This window comes from Leuresthes tenuis, unplaced genomic scaffold, assembly GCF_036924035.1.
Source record: "Leuresthes tenuis unplaced genomic scaffold, fLeuTen1.0.hap1 SCAF_21, whole genome shotgun sequence".
Taxonomy (NCBI): Eukaryota; Metazoa; Chordata; class Actinopteri; order Atheriniformes; family Atherinopsidae; genus Leuresthes; species Leuresthes tenuis.
Genome location: NW_027325375.1, coordinates 32,604,762 through 32,625,382, shown reverse-complemented (window position 1 = coordinate 32,625,382; position 20,621 = coordinate 32,604,762). Strand labels below are relative to the sequence as shown.

The window sequence follows — 20,621 nt, the reverse complement described above, 5'->3', positions numbered from 1 at the left end:
TCCCCACAGGACCCACTCGGCATCCCCACAGGACCCACTCGGCATCCCCACAGGACCCACTCGGCATCCCCACAGGACCCACTCGGCATCCCCACAGGACCCACTCGGCATCCCCACAGGACCCACTCAGCATCCCCACAGGACCCACTCAGCATCCCTAAAGGACCCACTCAGCATCCCCACAGAACCCACTCAGCATCCCCACAGGACTCACTCAGCATCCCCACAGGACCCACTCAGCATCCTAAAGGACCCACTCGGCATCCCCACAGGACCCACTCAGCATCCCCACAGGACTCACTCAGCATCCCCACAGGACCCACTCAGCATCCCCACAGGACCCACTCAGCCTCCCCACAGGACCCACTCAGGATCCCCACAGGACCCACTCAGCATCCCCACAGGACCCACTCAGCCTCCCCACAGGACCCACTCAGGATCCCCACAGGACCCACTCAGCATCCCTAAAGGACCCACTCAGCATCCCCACAGGACTCACTCAGCATCCCCACAGGACCCACTCAGCCTCCCCACAGGACCCACTCAGGATCCCTACAGGACCCCACTCAGCATCCCTAAAGGACCCACTCAGCATCCCCACAAGACTCACTCAGCATCCCCACAGGACTCACTCAGCATCCCCACAGGACCCACTCAGCATCCCTACAGGACCCACTCAGCATCCCTAAAGGACCCACTCAGCATCCCCACAGACCCACTCAGCATCCCCACAGGACCCACTCAGCATTCCACAGGACCCACTCAGCCTCCCTAAAGGACACCCTCAGGATCCCCGGTTCTGCGGTGCCCCTTCCATCCTCACCGCAGTATTCTGAGCCGCTGCATCATCTCATCTCTCCAGGACTAAACACACGGACCCTGTTAGCTGATACTGCAGCATCAGAACCGGGCCCCTCCATCCGGACCGCTCTTTCTCACATATTTATATTACTATTCCTGTCCTTCTACTTTCTGTGGGCTCCATCCTGTCTGAAGCTCCCTCCTACTTATTTTAATTGGCTCTGTTTGAATTGGACTCATTTGAAATTTACTTTGACTGCATTCAAATGAATTGGCTTGAATTGGAGTGTATCTCAGTGACCTGAGATGACATTTGTTGAAGATTTAAAAATAGAACTGAATTGATCAGTTAGTGACAGCATCGATTACTGATCAGGAACATATAGCTGAACAAAAGATAGATATTTAAATTATTTGCTCTCAGCACGCGCACAGACACGCACGAAGCTGATTCATCCACAGTTAGCATTATGGAGTTCTGGTTAGCATGCTGTTAGCTTTGCTGCTGGGGGGGTTCGACTGTTTTTCTTGTTCATATCAAATCTCCACGCGGATGTTTATTCGTACTTCTTCACGATTCCAATCTGGTCGTTAGCAGCTAGCCGCTGCCATTGAAAATGCATTGGCTGTTAGCCACTGGCTAACGCCCAGGCTAATATCAGCTCGTGCCCCAGTTCGGACCGGTTTAAACCAGGGTTCCGGTATGTTATGGGCCGACATGATAAACTGACACATTCAGGCAAACGAACCGGATCATAACAGGTGACAAAAGTAAGCTGAGGATGTACCTGTGCCCAGAATGACGACGTCAAATTCAGACGGCAGGTCCTCAGCGGCCATGTTGTCAGCAGTGGAACGAAGTCACGTGACCAGCAGAGGCTGTTTTTTTTTTTTTCCTCTTCTGTAAATCACTGATCGATGGATAATCAGGATATAACCAAGTTAATATTTGAAGTTTACTTTGACCAGATTCCGGGTTTTATGGTTCAGTTTTGAGTGTTCCACTTTATAATTAAAATAAATAAATGCTCTCAGAGGAGGTTCAGATTGGGGGGGGGGGGGGGGGGGGGGGGGGGGGGGGCTTTATGAAGCACAGCCAGCAGGGCCTGGCAGACACCCTTCAGTTATCAGGCCCCTAAAAGCAGAATGGGAGGCAGAGCCTTCAGTTATCAGGCCCCCTAAAAGCAGAATGGGAGGCAGAGCCTTCAGTTATCAGGCCCCTAACAGCAGAATGGGAGGCAGAGCCTTCAGTTATCAGGCCCCTAAAAGCAGAATGGGAGGCAGAGCCTTCAGTTATCAGGCCCCTAACAGCAGAATGGGAGGCAGAGCCTTCAGTTATCAGGCCCCTAAAAGCAGAATGGGAGGCAGAGCCTTCAGTTATCAGGCCCCTAAAAGCAGAATGGGAGGCAGAGCCTTCAGTTATCAGGCCCCTAAAAGCAGAATGGGAGGCAGAGCCTTCAGTTATCAGGCCCCTAACAGCAGAATGGGAGGCAGAGCCTTCAGTTATCAGGCCCCTAAAAGCAGAATGGGAGGCAGAGCCTTCAGTTATCAGGCCCCTAACAGCAGAATGGGAGGCAGAGCCTTCAGTTATCAGGCCCCTAAAAGCAGAATGGGAGGCAGAGCCTTCAGTTATCAGGCCCCTAAAAGCAGAATGGGAGGCAGAGCCTTCAGTTATCAGGCCCCTAAAAGCAGAATGGGAGGCAGAGCCTTCAGTTATCAGGCCCCTAAAAGCAGAATGGGAGACAGAGCCTTCAGTTATCAGGCCCCTAAAAGCAGAATGGGAGGCAGAGCCTTCAGTTATCAGGCCCCTAAAAGCAGAATGGGAGGCAGAGCCTTCAGTTATCAGCCCCTCTCTGTGGAACCAGCTTCCAGTTTGGCTTCAGGAAGCAGACACCCTCTCTACCTTTAAGATCAGGCTGAAACTTTCCTTTCTGATAAAGCTTATAGTTAGGGATGGCTCAGGTGAGCCTGAAACATCCCATAGTTCTGCTGCTATAGGCCCAGCCTGCTGGGGGAGCTCCCATGATGCACCTCTCCTCCCTCCATGTTCTGCTGCTATAGGCCCAGCCTGCTGGGGGAGCTCCCATGATGCACCTCTCCTCCCTCCGTGTACAGATGACATCATCGCTGTCATTAACTTGTGTTTCTCTCTCTCAGCAGGTGTCTCTGGCCTGGTGTTACGCTGATTGTTGTCCCCTCTTTCCTGTCCTCTCAGCCCCAGCTGGTCCAGGCAGATGGACCCTTCCTGGTTCTGGTTCTGATGGAGGTTTCGTCCTGGTTCTGGTTCTGATGGAGGTTTCTTCCTGGTTCTGGTTCTGGTGGAGGTTTCTTCCTGGTTCTGGTTCTGGTGGAGGTTTCGTCCTGGTTCTGGTTCTGATGGAGGTTTCTTCCTGGTTCTGGTTCTGGTGGAGGGTTCTTCCTGGTTCTGGTTCTGATGGAGGTTTCGTCCTGGTTCTGGTTCTGATGGAGGTTTCTTCCTGTTAAAAGGGAGTTTTTTCTCTCCACAGTCGCCTCGTGCAGCTCAGGACGGGAAGTCTGACTGAAGAGTTTCGGTGCAATCTTTTGGTTTCTTTAGCTAGAACATTGTTTCTGAATTGGCTCTGTTTGAATTACTTGGATTCTTCTCAAATTAATTAATTGGATTTGATTATGATTACAATGAATTTAACTCCAATTGGCTTGAATTGGACTATATTATTTAAATGCCCTGAGATGTAATTTGGTGCTATATAAATAAAACTGAATTGAATTGATCACATGACCTCAGGGACCTGCTGCGGTCGTATGGATGGAAAAGTTCTAAAGGTCCAAACCAGGATCTTCAGGTGGACTCTGGGGTTGATGGTGGGACATGTGAGGACTCAGTCAGAAGCCTGGCAGCAGATGTTCCAAAGAGTTTTAATCCCAATAATCCTGGTGGAATAAATGCAGGAAGAAGAGTTTCCAGCTCAGAGCGGGACTCAATGGGTCTGAACTGGGAAATATTTCTGAAGAGATAAAAACAGGAGAAGCAGAGATTTGAGCATCCAAAGTGAAAGCTGAGAGGAAAGTTAGCCCAAGGTTCCTTAAGGAAGATTTATCAGAAGAAGCAGGAGGACCCAGAGTTTCCCTGAGCTGAGACACAGATCTGTGGGGCTCAGACAAGGTTTCCTCCTCATTAAGGTGGAGAAAGCTGACAGACATCCAACTTTTAACAGAGCAGCTGAGAAACATCTGCAGCTGAGAAAGATCTGCAGCTGAGAAACATCTGCAGCTGAGAAACATCTGCAGCTGAGAAACATCTGCAGCTGTTAAAGATCTGCAGCTGAGAAACATCTGCAGCTGAGAAACATCTGCAGCTGAGAAACATCTGCAGCTGAGAAACATCTGCAGCTGAGAAAGATCTGCAGCCGAGAAACATCTGCAGCTGAGAAAGATCTGCAGCCGAGAAACATCTGCAGCTGAGAAACATCTGCAGCCGAGAAACATCTGCAGCTGAGAAAGATCTGCAGCCGAGAAACATCTGAAGCTGTGAAAGATCTGCAGCTGAGAAACATCTGCAGCTGAGAAAGATCTGCAGCTGAGAAAGATCTGCAGCTGAGAAACATCTGCAGCTGAGAAACATCTGCAGCTGAGAAACATCTGCAGCTCAGAAAGATCTGCAGCTGAGAAACATCTGCAGCTGAGAAAGATCTGCAGCTGAGAAACATCTGCAGCTGAGAAACATCTGCAGCCGAGAAACATCTGCAGCTGAGAAAGATCTGCAGCTGAGAAAGATCTGAAAGAGAAACATCTGCAGCTGTGAAAGATCTGCAGCTGTTAAAAATCTGCAGCTGAGAAAGATCTGAAAAAGAAACATCTGCAGCTGAGAAAGATCTGCAGCTGAGAAAGATCTGCAGCTGAGAAACATCTGCAGCTGAGAAAGATCTGCAGCTGAGAAAGATCTGCAGCTGAGAAACATCTGCAGCTGAGAAAGATCTGCAGCTGAGAAACATCTGCAGCTGAGAAACATCTGCAGCTGAGAAACATCTGCAGCTGTGAAAGATCTGCAGCTGTTAAAAATCTGCAGCTGAGAAAGATCTGAAAAAGAAACATCTGCAGCTGAGAAAGATCTGCAGCTGAGAAAGATCTGAAAGAGAAACATCTGCAGCTCAGAAACACAGCTGAATGTCATCTGCATAGCAATGAGAGGTCTGAGCAGTAACAGATTGGTCCTCATGAAGAGAAGGGGAGGAGGATGTGTGTCATCAGGACCCCAACAGGTACTGGGTGGGGGTTGTCCTCTGCCTGCGGATATTTAATCAGCTGTAAAAGTTATGTCATCGATAGAAGATCAGGTGTCATGGATACACAGGAACCCTTCAGCAGGTTCAGGTCCAACACAAACTTTTTGTATTGATGGAGGATAAAGATCATTAGTATTTATTTATTGTTGTTTGTTTGATGAAGAATGTTGAAAATATGGATTAAATCAATAATCAATAATTCACCTGGTGATGTTAGAGATATCCAGCCCCGCCCACATGTCTCCGCCAGCCAATGGGAGGCCTGTCCGTCTGGGCTCCCCTGCATCTGATTGGCTGTTGGAACAGAGAGAGAGTCAGTGTGAGCGGAGTGAAGCTGAAAAACTCAGAGCAAACAGAGAAGAAACAAAGTGACCCGCTGCTCTACATCTTCTTCTTCTTCCTCTGTTTTCTGCTCCGACATGGCGGGCTCCTCCACCCGGACCTCCACTCCGCCCACCGACCCCGTCCTCCACTCTGCCCCGCTTTACAGCGCTGCTACCCCGGCCAGCTCTCCGTGTCTCCCCGGAGCCTTCCTGAGCGGCAGAGTTCCGCTCGGGGTGAACGGGACGAGCGGCGGCGCGGGCGGCGGCGCGGGCGGCGGCGCGGCTCCGCACACGGAGTGCAGGATGGTGGAAGTTCACGGCGTGAAGGTGGCGTCGTTCACGGTGAACGGCGCGGAGCTGATCTGCCTGCCGCAGGTGTTCGAGCTGTTCCTGAAGCACCTGGTGGGCGGCCTGCACACCGTGTACACCAAGCTGAAGCGGCTGGACATCAGCCCCGTGGTGTGCACCGTGGAGCAGGTGCGCGTGCTGCGCGGGCTCGGAGCCATCCAGCCCGGAGTGAACCGCTGCAAACTCATCACCAGAGCCGACTTCGAGACGCTGTACCGGGACTGCACTAACGCCAGGTGAGCCGGACCGGGACTGATTATTGATCAGATTATTGATCAGATTATTGATCAGATTATTGATCGGATTATTGAGCAGATTATTGATCGGATTATTGAGCAGATTATTGATCGGATTATTGAACAGATTATTGAGCAGATTATTGAGCAGATTATTGATCAGATTATTGATCAGATTATTGATCAGATTATTGATCGGATTATTGAGTACAGACTGGAGCAGACAGAGGAGCCAAAACTATTATTTCAAACAAAGAAAAAACATTCAACGTGAAACGAAACAATAAATCAAACTGAAAAATAGATTTGATCAGGTTTAGATTCAAAGAAGGAAAACAAAGACTGAAGTGAAAGTGATCAAACACGCGCACACCTGCAGGAATCAGCAAAAAGTTCATGTTAAAATCTGTAGCTCATCAATAATTCTCAAACATGTGGAACCTTTGAAACTGATCAGTACCGAAGGATTGATCACGTGACACGATCAGTTTAACCTGGAAACCTGTTTTTAGCTTCTCTTACGGGTTCATCTGCAGGTGTTCAGCCTGAAAGGTTGATCAGCTTATTGATCATCTGAGAACTGATCAGTTCATCTCAGCTGTTCTTTACCTGTGAACAGTCTTTATTGTTCCAGCTGTTCTCTTTCCTCAGTGAGACTAGCTCAATTTAAACTTAAGACTCCACATGTTAGACAGCACAGTGCAGCTTGGCCCGGCACGGCCCGGTTCAGAGAGCCTCCATCCTGTTTCTGAACCGGGCCGTGCACGCCGTCAGTGTCCGGCCGACAGACACATAACAAACGGAGGTGGCAGCAGGTGACCAGGTTCACTTCATCAGGACTCAGAAACAGTGTGTGTTACAGTGTGTCTTTTACAGTGTGTGTGTTACAGTGTGTGTGTTACAGTGTGTGTGTTAGAGTGCTTCTTTTACAGTGTGTGTGTTACAGTGTGTGTTACAGTGTGTGTGTTACAGTGTGTGTCTGTGTGTGTGTGTTACAGTGTGTGTGTTACAGTGTGTCTTTTACAGTGTGTGTGTTACAGTGTGTGTGTTAGTGTGTGTTACAGTGTGTGTATTACAGTGTGTGTGTTACAGTGTGTGTGTTACAGTGTGTGTGTTAGTGTGTGTTACAGTGTGTGTGTTACAGTGTGTGTTACAGTGTGTGTTACAGTGTGTGTCTGTGTGTGTGTTACAGTGTGTCTGTTACAGTGTGTGTGTTACAGTGTGTGTCTGTGTGTGTGTTACAGTGTGTGTGTTACAGTGTGTGTGTTACAGTGTGTGTTACAGTGTGTGTGTTAAAGTGTGTGTGTTACAGTGTGTGTTACAGTGTGTGTTACAGTGTGTGTCTGTGTGTGTGTTACAGTGTGTGTTACAGTGTGTGTGTTACAGTGTGTGTTACAGTGTGTGTGTTACAGTGTGTCTTTTACAGTGTGTGTGTTACAGTGTGTGTGTTAGTGTGTGTTACAGTGTGTGTATTACAGTGTGTGTGTTACAGTGTGTGTGTTACAGTGTGTGTGTTAGTGTGTGTTACAGTGTGTGTGTTACAGTGTGTGTTAAAGTGTGTGTTACAGTGTGTGTCTGTGTGTGTGTTACAGTGTGTCTGTTACAGTGTGTGTGTTACAGTGTGTGTCTGTGTGTGTGTTACAGTGTGTGTGTTACAGTGTGTGTGTTACAGTGTGTGTTACAGTGTGTGTGTTAAAGTGTGTGTGTTACAGTGTGTGTTACAGTGTGTGTTACAGTGTGTGTCTGTGTGTGTGTTACAGTGTGTGTTACAGTGTGTGTGTTACAGTGTGTGTTACAGTGTGTGTGTTACAGTGTGTCTTTTACAGTGTGTGTGTTACAGTGTGTCTGTTACAGTGTGTGTGTTACAGTGTGTCTTTTACAGTGTGTGTGTTACAGTGTGTGTTACAGTGTGTCTGTTACAGTGTGTCTGTTACAGTGTGTGTGTCTGTGTGTGTGTTACAGTGTGTGTGTTACAGTGTGTGTGTTAAAGTGTGTGTGTTACAGTGTGTGTTACAGTGTGTGTTACAGTGTGTGTCTGTGTGTGTGTTACAGTGTGTGTTACAGTGTGTGTGTTACAGTGTGTCTTTTACAGTGTGTGTGTTACAGTGTGTGTGTTACAGTGTGTGTGTTACAGTGTGTGTGTTACAGTGTGTGTCTGTGTGTGTGTTACAGTGTGTGTGTTAAAGTGTGTGTGTTACAGTGTGTGTTACAGTGTGTGTTACAGTGTGTGTCTGTGTGTGTGTTACAGTGTGTGTTACAGTGTGTGTGTTACAGTGTGTGTTACAGTGTGTGTGTTACAGTGTGTGTTACAGTGTGTGTGTTACAGTGTGTGTCTGTGTGTGTGTGTTACAGTGTGTGTGTTACAGTGTGTGTGTTACAGTGTGTGTTACAGTGTGTGTGTTACAGTGTGTGTTACAGTGTGTGTTACAGTGTGTGTATTACAGTGTGTGTGTTACAGTGTGTCTGTTACAGTGTGTGTGTTACAGTGTGTGTGTTACAGTGTGTGTGTTACAGTGTGTGTTACAGTGTGTGTGTTACAGTGTGTGTGTTACAGTGTGTGTCTGTGTGTGTGTTACAGTGTGTATTACAGTGTGTGTGTTACAGTGTGTGTTACAGTGTGTGTGTTACAGTGTGTCTTTTACAGTGTGTGTGTTACAGTGTGTCTTTTACAGTGTGTGTGTTACAGTGTGTGTGTTACAGTGTGTCTTTTACAGTGTGTGTGTTACAGTGTGTCCTTTACAGTGTGTGTGTTACAGTGTGTCCTTTACAGTGTGTGTGTTACAGTGTGTGTTACAATGTGTGTGTTACAGTGTGTGTTACAATGTGTGTGTTACAGTGTGTGTGTTACAGTGTGTCTGTTACAGTGTGTGTGTTACAGTGTGTGTTACAATGTGTGTGTTACAGTGTGTGTGTTACAGTGTGTCTGTTACAGTGTGTGTGTTACAGTGTGTGTTACAGTGTGTGTTACAGTGTGTGTTACAGTGTGTGTGTTACAGTGTGTGTTACAATGTGTGTGTTACAGTGTGTGTGTTACAGTGTGTCTGTTACAGTGTGTGTGTTACAGTGTGTCTGTTACAGTGTGTCTGTTACAGTGTGTGTGTCTGTGTGTGTGTTACAGTGTGTGTGTTACAGTGTGTGTGTTAAAGTGTGTGTGTTACAGTGTGTGTTACAGTGTGTGTTACAGTGTGTGTCTGTGTGTGTGTTACAGTGTGTGTTACAGTGTGTGTGTTACAGTGTGTCTTTTACAGTGTGTGTGTTACAGTGTGTGTGTTACAGTGTGTGTGTTACAGTGTGTGTGTTACAGTGTGTGTCTGTGTGTGTGTTACAGTGTGTGTGTTAAAGTGTGTGTGTTACAGTGTGTGTTACAGTGTGTGTTACAGTGTGTGTCTGTGTGTGTGTTACAGTGTGTGTTACAGTGTGTGTGTTACAGTGTGTGTTACAGTGTGTGTGTTACAGTGTGTGTGTTACAGTGTGTGTGTTACAGTGTGTGTCTGTGTGTGTGTGTTACAGTGTGTGTGTTACAGTGTGTGTGTTACAGTGTGTGTTACAGTGTGTGTGTTACAGTGTGTGTTACAGTGTGTGTTACAGTGTGTGTATTACAGTGTGTGTGTTACAGTGTGTCTGTTACAGTGTGTGTGTTACAGTGTGTGTGTTACAGTGTGTGTGTTACAGTGTGTGTTACAGTGTGTGTGTTACAGTGTGTGTGTTACAGTGTGTGTCTGTGTGTGTGTTACAGTGTGTATTACAGTGTGTGTGTTACAGTGTGTGTTACAGTGTGTGTGTTACAGTGTGTCTTTTACAGTGTGTGTGTTACAGTGTGTCTTTTACAGTGTGTGTGTTACAGTGTGTGTGTTACAGTGTGTCTTTTACAGTGTGTGTGTTACAGTGTGTCCTTTACAGTGTGTGTGTTACAGTGTGTCCTTTACAGTGTGTGTGTTACAGTGTGTGTTACAATGTGTGTGTTACAGTGTGTGTTACAATGTGTGTGTTACAGTGTGTGTGTTACAGTGTGTCTGTTACAGTGTGTGTGTTACAGTGTGTGTTACAATGTGTGTGTTACAGTGTGTGTGTTACAGTGTGTCTGTTACAGTGTGTGTGTTACAGTGTGTGTTACAGTGTGTGTTACAGTGTGTGTTACAGTGTGTGTGTTACAGTGTGTGTTACAATGTGTGTGTTACAGTGTGTGTGTTACAGTGTGTCTGTTACAGTGTGTGTGTTACAGTGTGTCTGTTACAGTGTGTGTTACAGTGTGTCCTTTACAGTGTGTGTGTTACAGTGTGTGTGTTACAGTGTGTGTTACAGCGTGTGTTACAGTGTATCTGTTACAGTGTGTGTGTTACAGTGTGTGTGTTACAGTGTGTGTTACAATGTGTGTGTTACAGTGTGTGTTACAATGTGTGTGTTACAGTGTGTGTGTTACAGTGTGTCTGTTACAGTGTGTCTGTTACAGTGTGTGTGTTACAGTGTGTGTTACAATGTGTGTGTTACAGTGTGTGTGTTACAGTGTGTCTGTTACAGTGTGTGTGTTACAGTGTGTGTTACAGTGTGTGTTACAGTGTGTGTTACAGCGTGTGTTACAGTGTATCTGTTACAGTGTGTGTGTTACAGTGTGTGTGTTACAGCGTATGTTACAGTGTATCTGTTACAGTGTGTGTGTTACAGTGTGTGTGTTACAGTGTGTGTTACAATGTGTGTGTTACAGTGTGTGTTACAGTGTATCTGTTACAGTGTGTGTGTTACAGTGTGTGTGTTACAGTGTGTGTTACAATGTGTGTGTTACAGTGTGTGTTACAATGTGTGTGTTACAGTGTGTGTGTTACAGTGTGTCTGTTACAGTGTGTCTGTTACAGTGTGTGTGTTACAGTGTGTCTGTTACAGTGTGTGTGTTACAGTGTGTCTGTTACAGTGTGTGTTACAGTGTGTCCTTTACAGTGTGTGTGTTACAGTGTGTGTGTTACAGTGTGTGTTACAGCGTGTGTTACAGTGTATCTGTTACAGTGTGTGTGTTACAGTGTGTGTGTTACAGTGTGTCTGTTACAGTGTGTCTGTTACAGTGTATCTGTTACAGTGTGTCTGTTACAGTGTATCTGTTACAGTGTATCTGTTACAGTGTGTCTGTTACAGTGTGTGTGTTACAGTGTGTCTGTTACAGTGTGTGTGTTACAGTGTGTCTGTTACAGTGTGTGTTACAGTGTGTCCTTTACAGTGTGTGTGTTACAGTGTGTGTGTTACAGTGTGTGTTACAGCGTGTGTTACAGTGTATCTGTTACAGTGTGTGTGTTACAGTGTGTGTGTTACAGTGTGTGTTACAATGTGTGTGTTACAGTGTGTGTTACAATGTGTGTGTTACAGTGTGTGTGTTACAGTGTGTCTGTTACAGTGTGTCTGTTACAGTGTGTGTGTTACAGTGTGTGTTACAATGTGTGTGTTACAGTGTGTGTGTTACAGTGTGTCTGTTACAGTGTGTGTGTTACAGTGTGTGTTACAGTGTGTGTTACAGTGTGTGTTACAGTGTGTGTTACAGTGTATCTGTTACAGTGTGTGTGTTACAGTGTGTGTGTTACAGCGTGTGTTACAGTGTATCTGTTACAGTGTGTGTGTTACAGTGTGTGTGTTACAGTGTGTGTTACAATGTGTGTGTTACAGTGTGTGTTACAGTGTATCTGTTACAGTGTGTGTGTTACAGTGTGTGTGTTACAGTGTGTGTTACAATGTGTGTGTTACAGTGTGTGTTACAATGTGTGTGTTACAGTGTGTGTGTTACAGTGTGTCTGTTACAGTGTGTGTGTTACAGTGTGTCTTTTACAGTGTGTGTTACAGTGTGTGTTACAGTGTGTGTGTTACAGCGTGTGTTACAGTGTATCTGTTACAGTGTGTGTGTTACAGTGTGTGTGTTACAGTGTGTGTTACAATGTGTGTGTTACAGTGTGTGTTACAATGTGTGTGTTACAGTGTGTGTGTTACAGTGTGTCTGTTACAGTGTGTGTGTTACAGTGTGTCTTTTACAGTGTGTGTTACAGTGTGTCTGTTACAGTGTGTGTGTTACAGTGTGTCTGTTACAGTGTGTGTGTTACAGTGTGTCTGTTACAGTGTGTGTGTTACAGTGTGTCTGTTACAGTGTGTGTGTTACAGTGTGTGTTACAGCGTGTGTTACAGTGTATCTGTTACAGTGTGTGTGTTACAGTGTGTGTTACAATGTGTGTGTTACAGTGTGTGTTACAGTGTGTGTGTTACAGTGTGTGTTACAGTGTGTGTGTTAAAGTGTGTCTGTTACAGTGTGTGTGTTACAGTGTGTGTTACAATGTGTGTTACAGTGTGTATGTTACAGTGTGTCTGTTACAGTGTGTGTTACAGTGTGTGTTACAGTGTGTGTGTTACAGTGTGTCTGTTACAGTGTGTGTGTTACAGTGTGTGTGTTACAGTGTGTCTGTTACAGTGTGTGTGTTACAGTGTGTGTGTTACAGTGTGTCTGTTACAGTGTGTGTGTTACAGTGTGTGTGTTACAGTGTGTCTGTTACAGTGTGTGTGTTACAGTGTGTGTGTTACAGTGTGTCTGTTACAGTGTGTGTGTTACAGTGTGTGTGTTACAGTGTGTCTGTTACAGTGTGTGTGTTACAGTGTGTGTGTTACAGTGTGTGTTACAATGTGTGTGTTACAGTGTGTGTGTTACAGTGTGTGTGTTACAGTGTGTGTTACAGTGTGTGTTACAGTGTGTGTGTTACAGTGTGTGTTACAATGTGTGTGTTACAGTGTGTGTGTTACAGTGTGTCTGTTACAGTGTGTGTGTTACAGTGTGTCTTTTACAGTGTGTGTGTTACAGTGTGTCTGTTACAGTGTGTGTGTTACAGTGTGTCTGTTACAGTGTGTGTGTTACAGTGTGTCCTTTACAGTGTGTGTGTTACAGTGTGTGTGTTACAGTGTGTGTTACAGCGTGTGTTACAGTGTATCTGTTACAGTGTGTGTGTTACAGTGTGTGTGTTACAGTGTGTGTGTTACAGTGTGTGTTACAGTGTGTGTGTTACAGTGTGTCTGTTACAGTGTGTGTGTTACAGTGTGTGTTACAGTGTGTGTTACAGTGTGTGTGTTACAGTGTGTCTGTTACAGTGTGTGTGTTACAGTGTGTGTGTTACAGTGTGTGTTACAATGTGTGTTACAGTGTGTATGTTACAGTGTGTCTGTTACAGTGTGTGTTACAGTGTGTGTTACAGTGTGTGTGTTACAGTGTGTCTGTTACAGTGTGTGTGTTACAGTGTGTGTGTTACAGTGTGTGTTACAGTGTGTGTGTTACAGTGTGTCTGTTACAGTGTGTGTGTTACAGTGTGTGTGTTACAGTGTGTCTGTTACAGTGTGTGTTACAGTGTGTGTGTTACAGTGTGTGTGTTACAGTGTGTGTGTTACAGTGTGTCTGTTACAGTGTGTGTGTTACAGTGTGTGTGTTACAGTGTGTGTTACAGTGTGTGTGTTACAGTGTGTCTGTTACAGTGTGTGTGTTACAGTGTGTCTGTTACAGTGTGTGTGTTACAGTGTGTGTGTTACAGTGTGTGTTACAGTGTGTGTGTTACAGTGTGTCTGTTACAGTGTGTGTGTTACAGTGTGTGTGTTACAGTGTGTCTGTTACAGTGTGTGTTACAGTGTGTGTGTTACAGTGTGTGTGTTACAGTGTGTGTTACAGTGTGTGTGTTACAGTGTGTCTGTTACAGTGTGTGTGTTACAGTGTGTGTTACAGTGTGTGTGTTACAGTGTGTGTTACAGTGTGTGTGTTACAGTGTGTGTGTTACAGTGTGTGTTACAGTGTGTGGGCGACCTTCACACCGCACACACAGAGCATGAAGTTATAATCTGTGATTGACGGCTGTGTGTTTTTATTGTCATCATGTCCTGAAGCAATGAGACGAGTTTCTGCTACAAACATGATGTCTGAGTGAAAATAACGTCGTCTTTTTGTTTTGATGTGAGTTTTTACAGTTTTCACACGTCACACATCTTTGGATGGAAGGTAGTAAATAAAACATTTTTCAGACATGAATCCTCAGCTGGTCGAAGCAGATGGCCACCGTTCCTGGTTCTGCCTCTGATGCTTCGCCTCGTGCACGCTCAGGATGGGAAAATGAGAAGGACAATGATCCCAAACACAGCAGCAGATCTACAGCAGAATGTGGGAAAAAGAGAAGAATCGAGGTGTTGCAATGGTCCAGTCAGAGTCCAGACCTCAGCCTGACTGAAATGCTGTGGTGGGACCTTAAGAGAGCTGTGCAGAAACCAAAGCTGCAAACCTCAATGAGCTGAAGCAGCGCTGGAGAGAAGAGGGCCGAGATTCCTCCAGAACCAGGAGAGAGACTGATAACGTCCCACAGGAAACCATCACTGCAGCTCACTGCTGCTGAAGCTGCTGGATCAGGGGTTCACTTAGTTTTACACACTGCTGCTGAAGCTGCTGGATCAGGGGTTCACTTAGTTTTACACTCACTGCTGCTGAAGCTGCTGGATCAGGGGTTCACTTAGTTTTACTCACTGCTGCTGAAGCTGCTGGATCAGGGGTTCACTTAGTTTCACTCACTGCTGCTGAAGCTGCTGGATCAGGGGTTCACTTAGTTTTACACTCACTGCTGCTGAAGCTGCTGCATCAGGGGTTCACTTAGTTTCTCACTCACTGCTGCTGAAGCTGCTGCATCAGGGGTTCACTTAGTTTTACACTCACTGCTGCTGAAGCTGCTGCATCAGGGGTTCACTTAGTTTTACACTCACTGCTGCTGAAGCTGCTGGATCAGGGGTTCACTTAGTTTTACACTCCCTGCTGCTGAAGCTGAAGCTGCTGGGTCAGGGGTTCACTTAGTTTTACACTCACTGCTGCTGAAGCTGCTGGATCAGGGGTTCACTTGAAGCTGTCCTTGCACTCCGGCTCAGGGACAGAAACCCTCACCTGACCTGAAACCTAAAACCGAACCACAGACACAGGTTTCAGGTCAGAGCTGAACTGGTCTCACTGGGTTAAACTGGTCTGTGGGCCACATGAAAGACGTTTTGTTCCAGTTTAATTAAATGTTGAAACACAGAATTTAATTTAGTGAATGTGGGCGGCTGACTCAGATCTGTCAGTCAAACGCTGACCTGTGTGCACCCCCAGGACTGCCACTGTGTGTGAAGTCTTTGTGTGTCGGACCCTCACAGTTCAGCTTTAGCTTTCAGCTCAATGGAGAGAAAAAACTCCTTTTAACAGGAAGAAACCTCCATCAGAACCAGAACCAGGAAGAAACCTCCATCAGAACCAGAACCAGGAAGGGTCCATCTGCCTGGACCAGCTGGGGCTGAGAGGACAGGAAAGAGGGGACAACAAGCAGCGTAACACCAGGCCAGAGACACCTGCTGAGAGAGAGAAACACAAGTTAATGACAGCAATGATGTCATCTGTACATGGAGGGAGGAGAGGTGCATCATGGGAGCTCCCCCAGCAGGCTGGGCCTATAGCAGCAGAACTATGGGATGTTTCAGGCTCCCCTGAGCCATCCCTAACTATAAGCTTTATCAGAAAGGAAAGTTTCAGCCTGATCTTAAAGGTAGAGAGGGTGTCTGCTTCCTGAAGCCAAACTGGCAGCTGGTTCCACAGAGAGGGGCCTGATAACTGAAGGCTCTGCCTCCCATTCTGCTTTTAGGGGCCTGATAACTGAAGGCTCTGCCTCCCATTCTGCTTTTAGGGGCCTGATAACTGAAGGCTCTGCCTCCCATTCTGCTGTTAGGGGCCTGATAACTGAAGGCTCTGCCTCCCATTCTGCTTTTAGGAGCCTGATAACTGAAGGCTCTGCCTCCCATTCTGCTTTTAGGGGCCTGATAACTGAAGGCTCTGCCTCCCATTCTGCTTTTAGGGGCCTGATAACTGAAGGCTCTGCCTCCCATTCTGCTTTTAGGGGCCTGATAACTGAAGGCTCTGCCTCCCATTCTGCTTTTAGGGGCCTGATAACTGAAGGCTCTGCCTCCCATTCTGCTGTTAGGGGCCTGATAACTGAAGGCTCTGCCTCCCATTCTGCTTTTAGGGGCCTGATAACTGAAGGCTCTGCCTCCCATTCTGCTTTTAGGGGCCTGATAACTGAAGGCTCTGCCTCCCATTCTGCTTTTAGGGGCCTGATAACTGAAGGCTCTGCCTCCCATTCTGCTTTTAGGGGCCTGATAACTGAAGGCTCTGCCTCCCATTCTGCTGTTAGGGGCCTGATAACTGAAGGCTCTGCCTCCCATTCTGCTTTTAGGGGCCTGATAACTGAAGGCTCTGCCTCCCATTCTGCTTTTAGGGGCCTGATAACTGAAGGCTCTGTCTCCCATTCTGCTTTTAGGGGCCTGATAACTGAAGGCTCTGCCTCCCATTCTGCTTTTAGGGGCCTGATAACTGAAGGCTCTGCCTCCCATTCTGCTTTTAGGGGCCTGATAACTGAAGGCTCTGCCTCCCATTCTGCTTTTAGGGGCCTGATAACTGAAGGCTCTGCCTCCCATTCTGCTGTTAGGGGCCTGATAACTGAAGGCTCTGCCTCCCATTCTGCTTTTAGGGGCCTGATAACTGAAGGCTCTGCCTCCCATTCTGCTGTTAGGGGCCTGATAACTGAAGGCTCTGCCTCCCATTCTGCTTTTAGGGGCCTGATAACTGAAGGCTCTGCCTCCCATTCTGCTTTTAGGGGCCTGATAACTGAAGGCTCTGCCTCCCATTCTGCTTTTAGGGGCCTGATAACTGAAGGCTCTGCCTCCCATTCTGCTTTTAGGGGCCTGATAACTGAAGGCTCTGCCTCCCGTTCTGCTTTTAGAAACTTTGGAACCACAAGGAAACGGTAGATTTCCCTTTGTGTCCTGCTGTGTTTTAACTCTGTTTGCCTCTCAGCTCTCGACCAGGTCGTCCCCCGAAGAGAACTCTGGGTGTGGCCAACATGAGTGACAGCTCCAGGCTCCTCCCACGGGGCCTAATAAGCCCCACCCTGCTGACTCAGACAGGTGAGTGAAACAAAGGATGCAGATATTCTGACAATCTGTTTAAATCACATTATTTTAGTAGGAATCACGACGCTGACATTGAAACGACCGGCAGTTCTGTTGCATTTATTCTTCCATCTGGATCAGAACAACATGGTGTTTATTCTGTTTTATTTAGTGTTTATTCTGTTTTATTTAGTGTTTATTCTGTTTTATTTAGTGTTTATTCTGTTTCATTTAGTGTTTATTCTGTTTCATTCAGTGTTTATTCTGTTTTATTTAGTGTTGAATCTGTTTTATTTAGTATTCATTCTGTTTTATTTAGTGTTTACTCTGTTTTATTATGTGTTTATTCTGTTTTATTTAGTGTTTATTCTGTTTTATTTAGTGTTTATTCTGTTTTATTTAGTGTTTATTCTGTTTTATTTAGTGTTTACTCTGTTTTATTATGTGTTTATTCTGTTTTATTTAGTGTTTATTCTGTTTTATTTAGTGTTTATTATGTTTCATTTAGTGTTTATTCTGTTTTCTTATGTGTTTACTCTGTTTATTCTGTTTTATTTAGTGTTTATTCTGTTTTATTTAGTGTTTATTCTGTTTTATTTAGTGTTTATTCTGTTTTATTTAGTGTTTATTCTGTTTCATTTAGTGTTTATTCTGTTTCATTCAGTGTTTATTCTGTTTTATTTAGTGTTGAATCTGTTTTATTTAGTATTCATTCTGTTTTATTTAGTGTTTACTCTGTTTTATTATGTGTTTATTCTGTTTTATTTAGTGTTTATTCTGTTTTATTTAGTGTTTATTCTGTTTTATTTAGTGTTTATTCTGTTTTATTTAGTGTTTACTCTGTTTTATTATGTGTTTATTCTGTTTTATTTAGTGTTTATTCTGTTTTATTTAGTGTTTATTCTGTTTCATTTAGTGTTTATTCTGTTTTCTTATGTGTTTACTCTGTTTATTCTGTTTTATTTAGTGTTTATTCTGTTTATTGTTTTATTTAGTGTTTATTCTGTTTTATTTAGTGTTTATTCTGTTTTCTTATGTGTTTACTCTGTTTATTCTGTTTTATTTAGTGTTTATTCTGTTTTATTTAGTGTTTATTCTGTTTATTGTTTTATTTAGTGTTTATTCTGTTTTATTTAGTGTTTATTCTGTTTTATTTAGTGTTTATTCTGTTTTATTCAGTGTTGATTCTGTTTTATTTAGTGTTTATTTTGTTTTATTTAGTGTTTATTCTGTTTTATTTAGTGTTTATTCTGTTTATTGTTTTATTTAGTGTTTATTCTGTTTTATTTAGTGTTTATTCTGTTTTATTTAGTATTTATTCTGTTTTATTTAGTGTTTACTCTGTTTTATTATGTGTTTATTCTGTTTTATTTAGTGTTTATTCTGTTTTATTTAGTGTTTATTCTGTTTTATTTAGTGTTTATTCTGTTTTCTTATGTGTTTACTCTGTTTATTCTGTTTTATTTAGTGTTTATTCTGTTTATTGTTTTACTTAGTGTTTATTCTGTTTTATTTAGTGTTTATTCTGTTTTCTTATGTGTTTACTCTGTTTATTCTGTTTTATTTAGTGTTTATTCTGTTTTATTTAGTGTTTATTCTGTTTATTGTTTTATTTAGTGTTTATTCTGTTTTATTTAGTGTTTATTCTGTTTTATTTAGTGTTTATTCTGTTTTATTCAGTGTTGATTCTGTTTTATTTAGTGTTTATTCTGTTTTATTTAGTGTTTATTCTGTTTTATTTAGTGTTTATTCTGTTTTATTTAGTGTTTATTCTGTTTATTGTTTTATTTAGTGTTTATTCTGTTTTATTTAGTGTTTATTCTGTTTTATTCAGTGTTTATTCTGTTTTATTCAGTGTTGATTCTGTTTATTGTTTTATTTAGTGTTTATTCTGTTTTATTTAGTGTTTATTCTGTTTTATTCAGTGTTTATTCTGTTTTATTCAGTGTTGATTCTGTTTTATTCTGTTTTATTTAGTGTTTACTCTGTTTTATTATGTGTTTATTCTGTTTTATTTAGTGTTTATTCTGTTTTATTTAGTGTTTATTCTGTTTTATTTAGTGTTTATTCTGTTTTCTTCTGTGTTTACTCTGTTTATTCTGTTTTATTTAGTGTTTATTCTGTTTATTGTTTTACTTAGTGTTTATTCTGTTTTATTTAGTGTTTATTCTGTTTTCTTATGTGTTTACTCTGTTTATTCTGTTTTATTTAGTGTTTATTCTGTTTTATTTAGTGTTTATTCTGTTTATTGTTTTATTTAGTGTTTATTCTGTTTTATTTAGTGTTTATTCTGTTTTATTTAGTGTTTATTCTGTTTTATTCAGTGTTGATTCTGTTTTATTTAGTGTTTATTCTGTTTTATTTAGTGTTTATTCTGTTTTATTTAGTGTTTATTCTGTTTTATTTAGTGTTTATTCTGTTTATTGTTTTATTTAGTGTTTATTCTGTTTTATTTAGTGTTTATTCTGTTTTATTCAGTGTTTATTCTGTTTTATTCAGTGTTGATTCTGTTTTATTCTGTTTTATTTAGTGTTTATTCTGTTTTATTTTGTGTTTATTCTGTTTCATTCAGTGTTGATTCTGTTTTATTGTGTTTATTCTGTTTTATTCAGTGTTTATTCTGTTTTATTTTGTGTTGATTCTGTTTTATTTTGTTTTATTGTGTTTATTGTGTTTTATTATGTGTTTACTCTGTTTTATTCAGTGTTTATTCTGTTTTATTTAGTGTTTATTGTGTTTTATTCAGTGTTGAATCTGTTTTATTCTGTTTTATTGTGTTTATTGTGTTTTATTATGTGTTTATTCTGTTTTATTCAGTGTTTATTCTGTTTTATTATGTGTTTATTCTGTTTTATTTAGTGTTTATTCTGTTTTATTTAGTGTTTATTCTGTTTTCTTATGTGTTTATTCTGTTTATTCTGTTTTATTTAGTGTTTATTCTGTTTTATTTTGTGTTTATTCTGTTTTATTTAGTGTTTATTCTGTTTATTCTGTGTTTATTCTGTTTTATTTAGTGTTTATTCTGTTTTATTCAGTGTTTATTCTGTTTTATTTAGTGTTTATTCTATTTTATTTTGTGTTTATTCTGTTTTATTTAGTGTTTATTCTGTTTTATTTAGTGTTTATTCTGTTTTATTTAGTGTTTATTCTGTTTATTCTGTTTTATTTAGTGTTTATTCTGTTTAACCTGTTTTATTTAGTGTTTATTCTGTTTATTCTGTGTTTATTCTGTTTTATTCTGTGTTTATTCTGTTTTATTTAGTGTTTATTCTGTTTTATTTAGTGTTTATTCTGTTTTATTTAGTGTTTATTCTGTTTTATTCAGTGTTTATTCTGTTTTATTTAGTATTTATTCTGTTTTATTTAGTGTTTATTTTGTTTTATTTAGTGTTTATTCTGTTTATTCTGTTTTATTTAGTGTTTATTCTGTTTAACCTGTTTTATTTAGTGTTTATTCTGTTTATTTAGTGTTTATTCTGTTTTATTTTGTGTTTATTCTGTTTTTTTCATTTTATTTTGTTTATTCTGTTTCATTTTGTGTTTATTCTGTTTCTTTCATTTTATTTTGTTTATTCTGTTTCATTTTGTGTTTTTTTTGTTGTTGATTTAGTTTATTCCGTTTTATTGAACCCAACAGTCTCCAACAGAACGTCACTGACAGCTGAACACAACATCCTTCTTTTTTTCCTCCAAAA

At 42.3% G+C, this 20,621-nt stretch overlaps 3 protein-coding genes across 4 annotated transcripts in view; 1 reads left to right on the top strand and 2 right to left on the bottom strand.

Moving 5' to 3' along the window:
• The window catches only part of chm (CHM Rab escort protein), a 34,860-nt gene extending 33,199 nt beyond the window's left edge, over positions 1 to 1,661 (bottom strand). For both annotated transcript variants that reach the window (XM_072375147.1, XM_072375148.1), the window contains exon 1: positions 1,590 to 1,661. In XM_072375147.1, the coding sequence (XP_072231248.1) occupies positions 1,590 to 1,641 (52 nt within the window). In that variant the 5' untranslated portion in view covers positions 1,642 to 1,661. The remainder of the gene's footprint in view (positions 1 to 1,589) is intronic.
• ik (IK cytokine) overlaps positions 1 to 20,621 on the bottom strand; it is a 244,856-nt gene that overhangs the window by 192,751 nt on the left and 31,484 nt on the right. The gene's annotated exons all lie outside the window — the stretch shown is intronic.
• LOC140279924 (dachshund homolog 2-like) overlaps positions 5,477 to 20,621 on the top strand; it is a 35,332-nt gene continuing 20,187 nt past the window's right edge. Inside the window, exons 1-2 of the mRNA XM_072375149.1 lie at positions 5,477 to 5,973; positions 16,832 to 16,941. Of these exons, the coding sequence (XP_072231250.1) occupies positions 5,486 to 5,973; positions 16,832 to 16,941 (598 nt within the window). The 5' untranslated portion in view covers positions 5,477 to 5,485. The remainder of the gene's footprint in view (positions 5,974 to 16,831; positions 16,942 to 20,621) is intronic.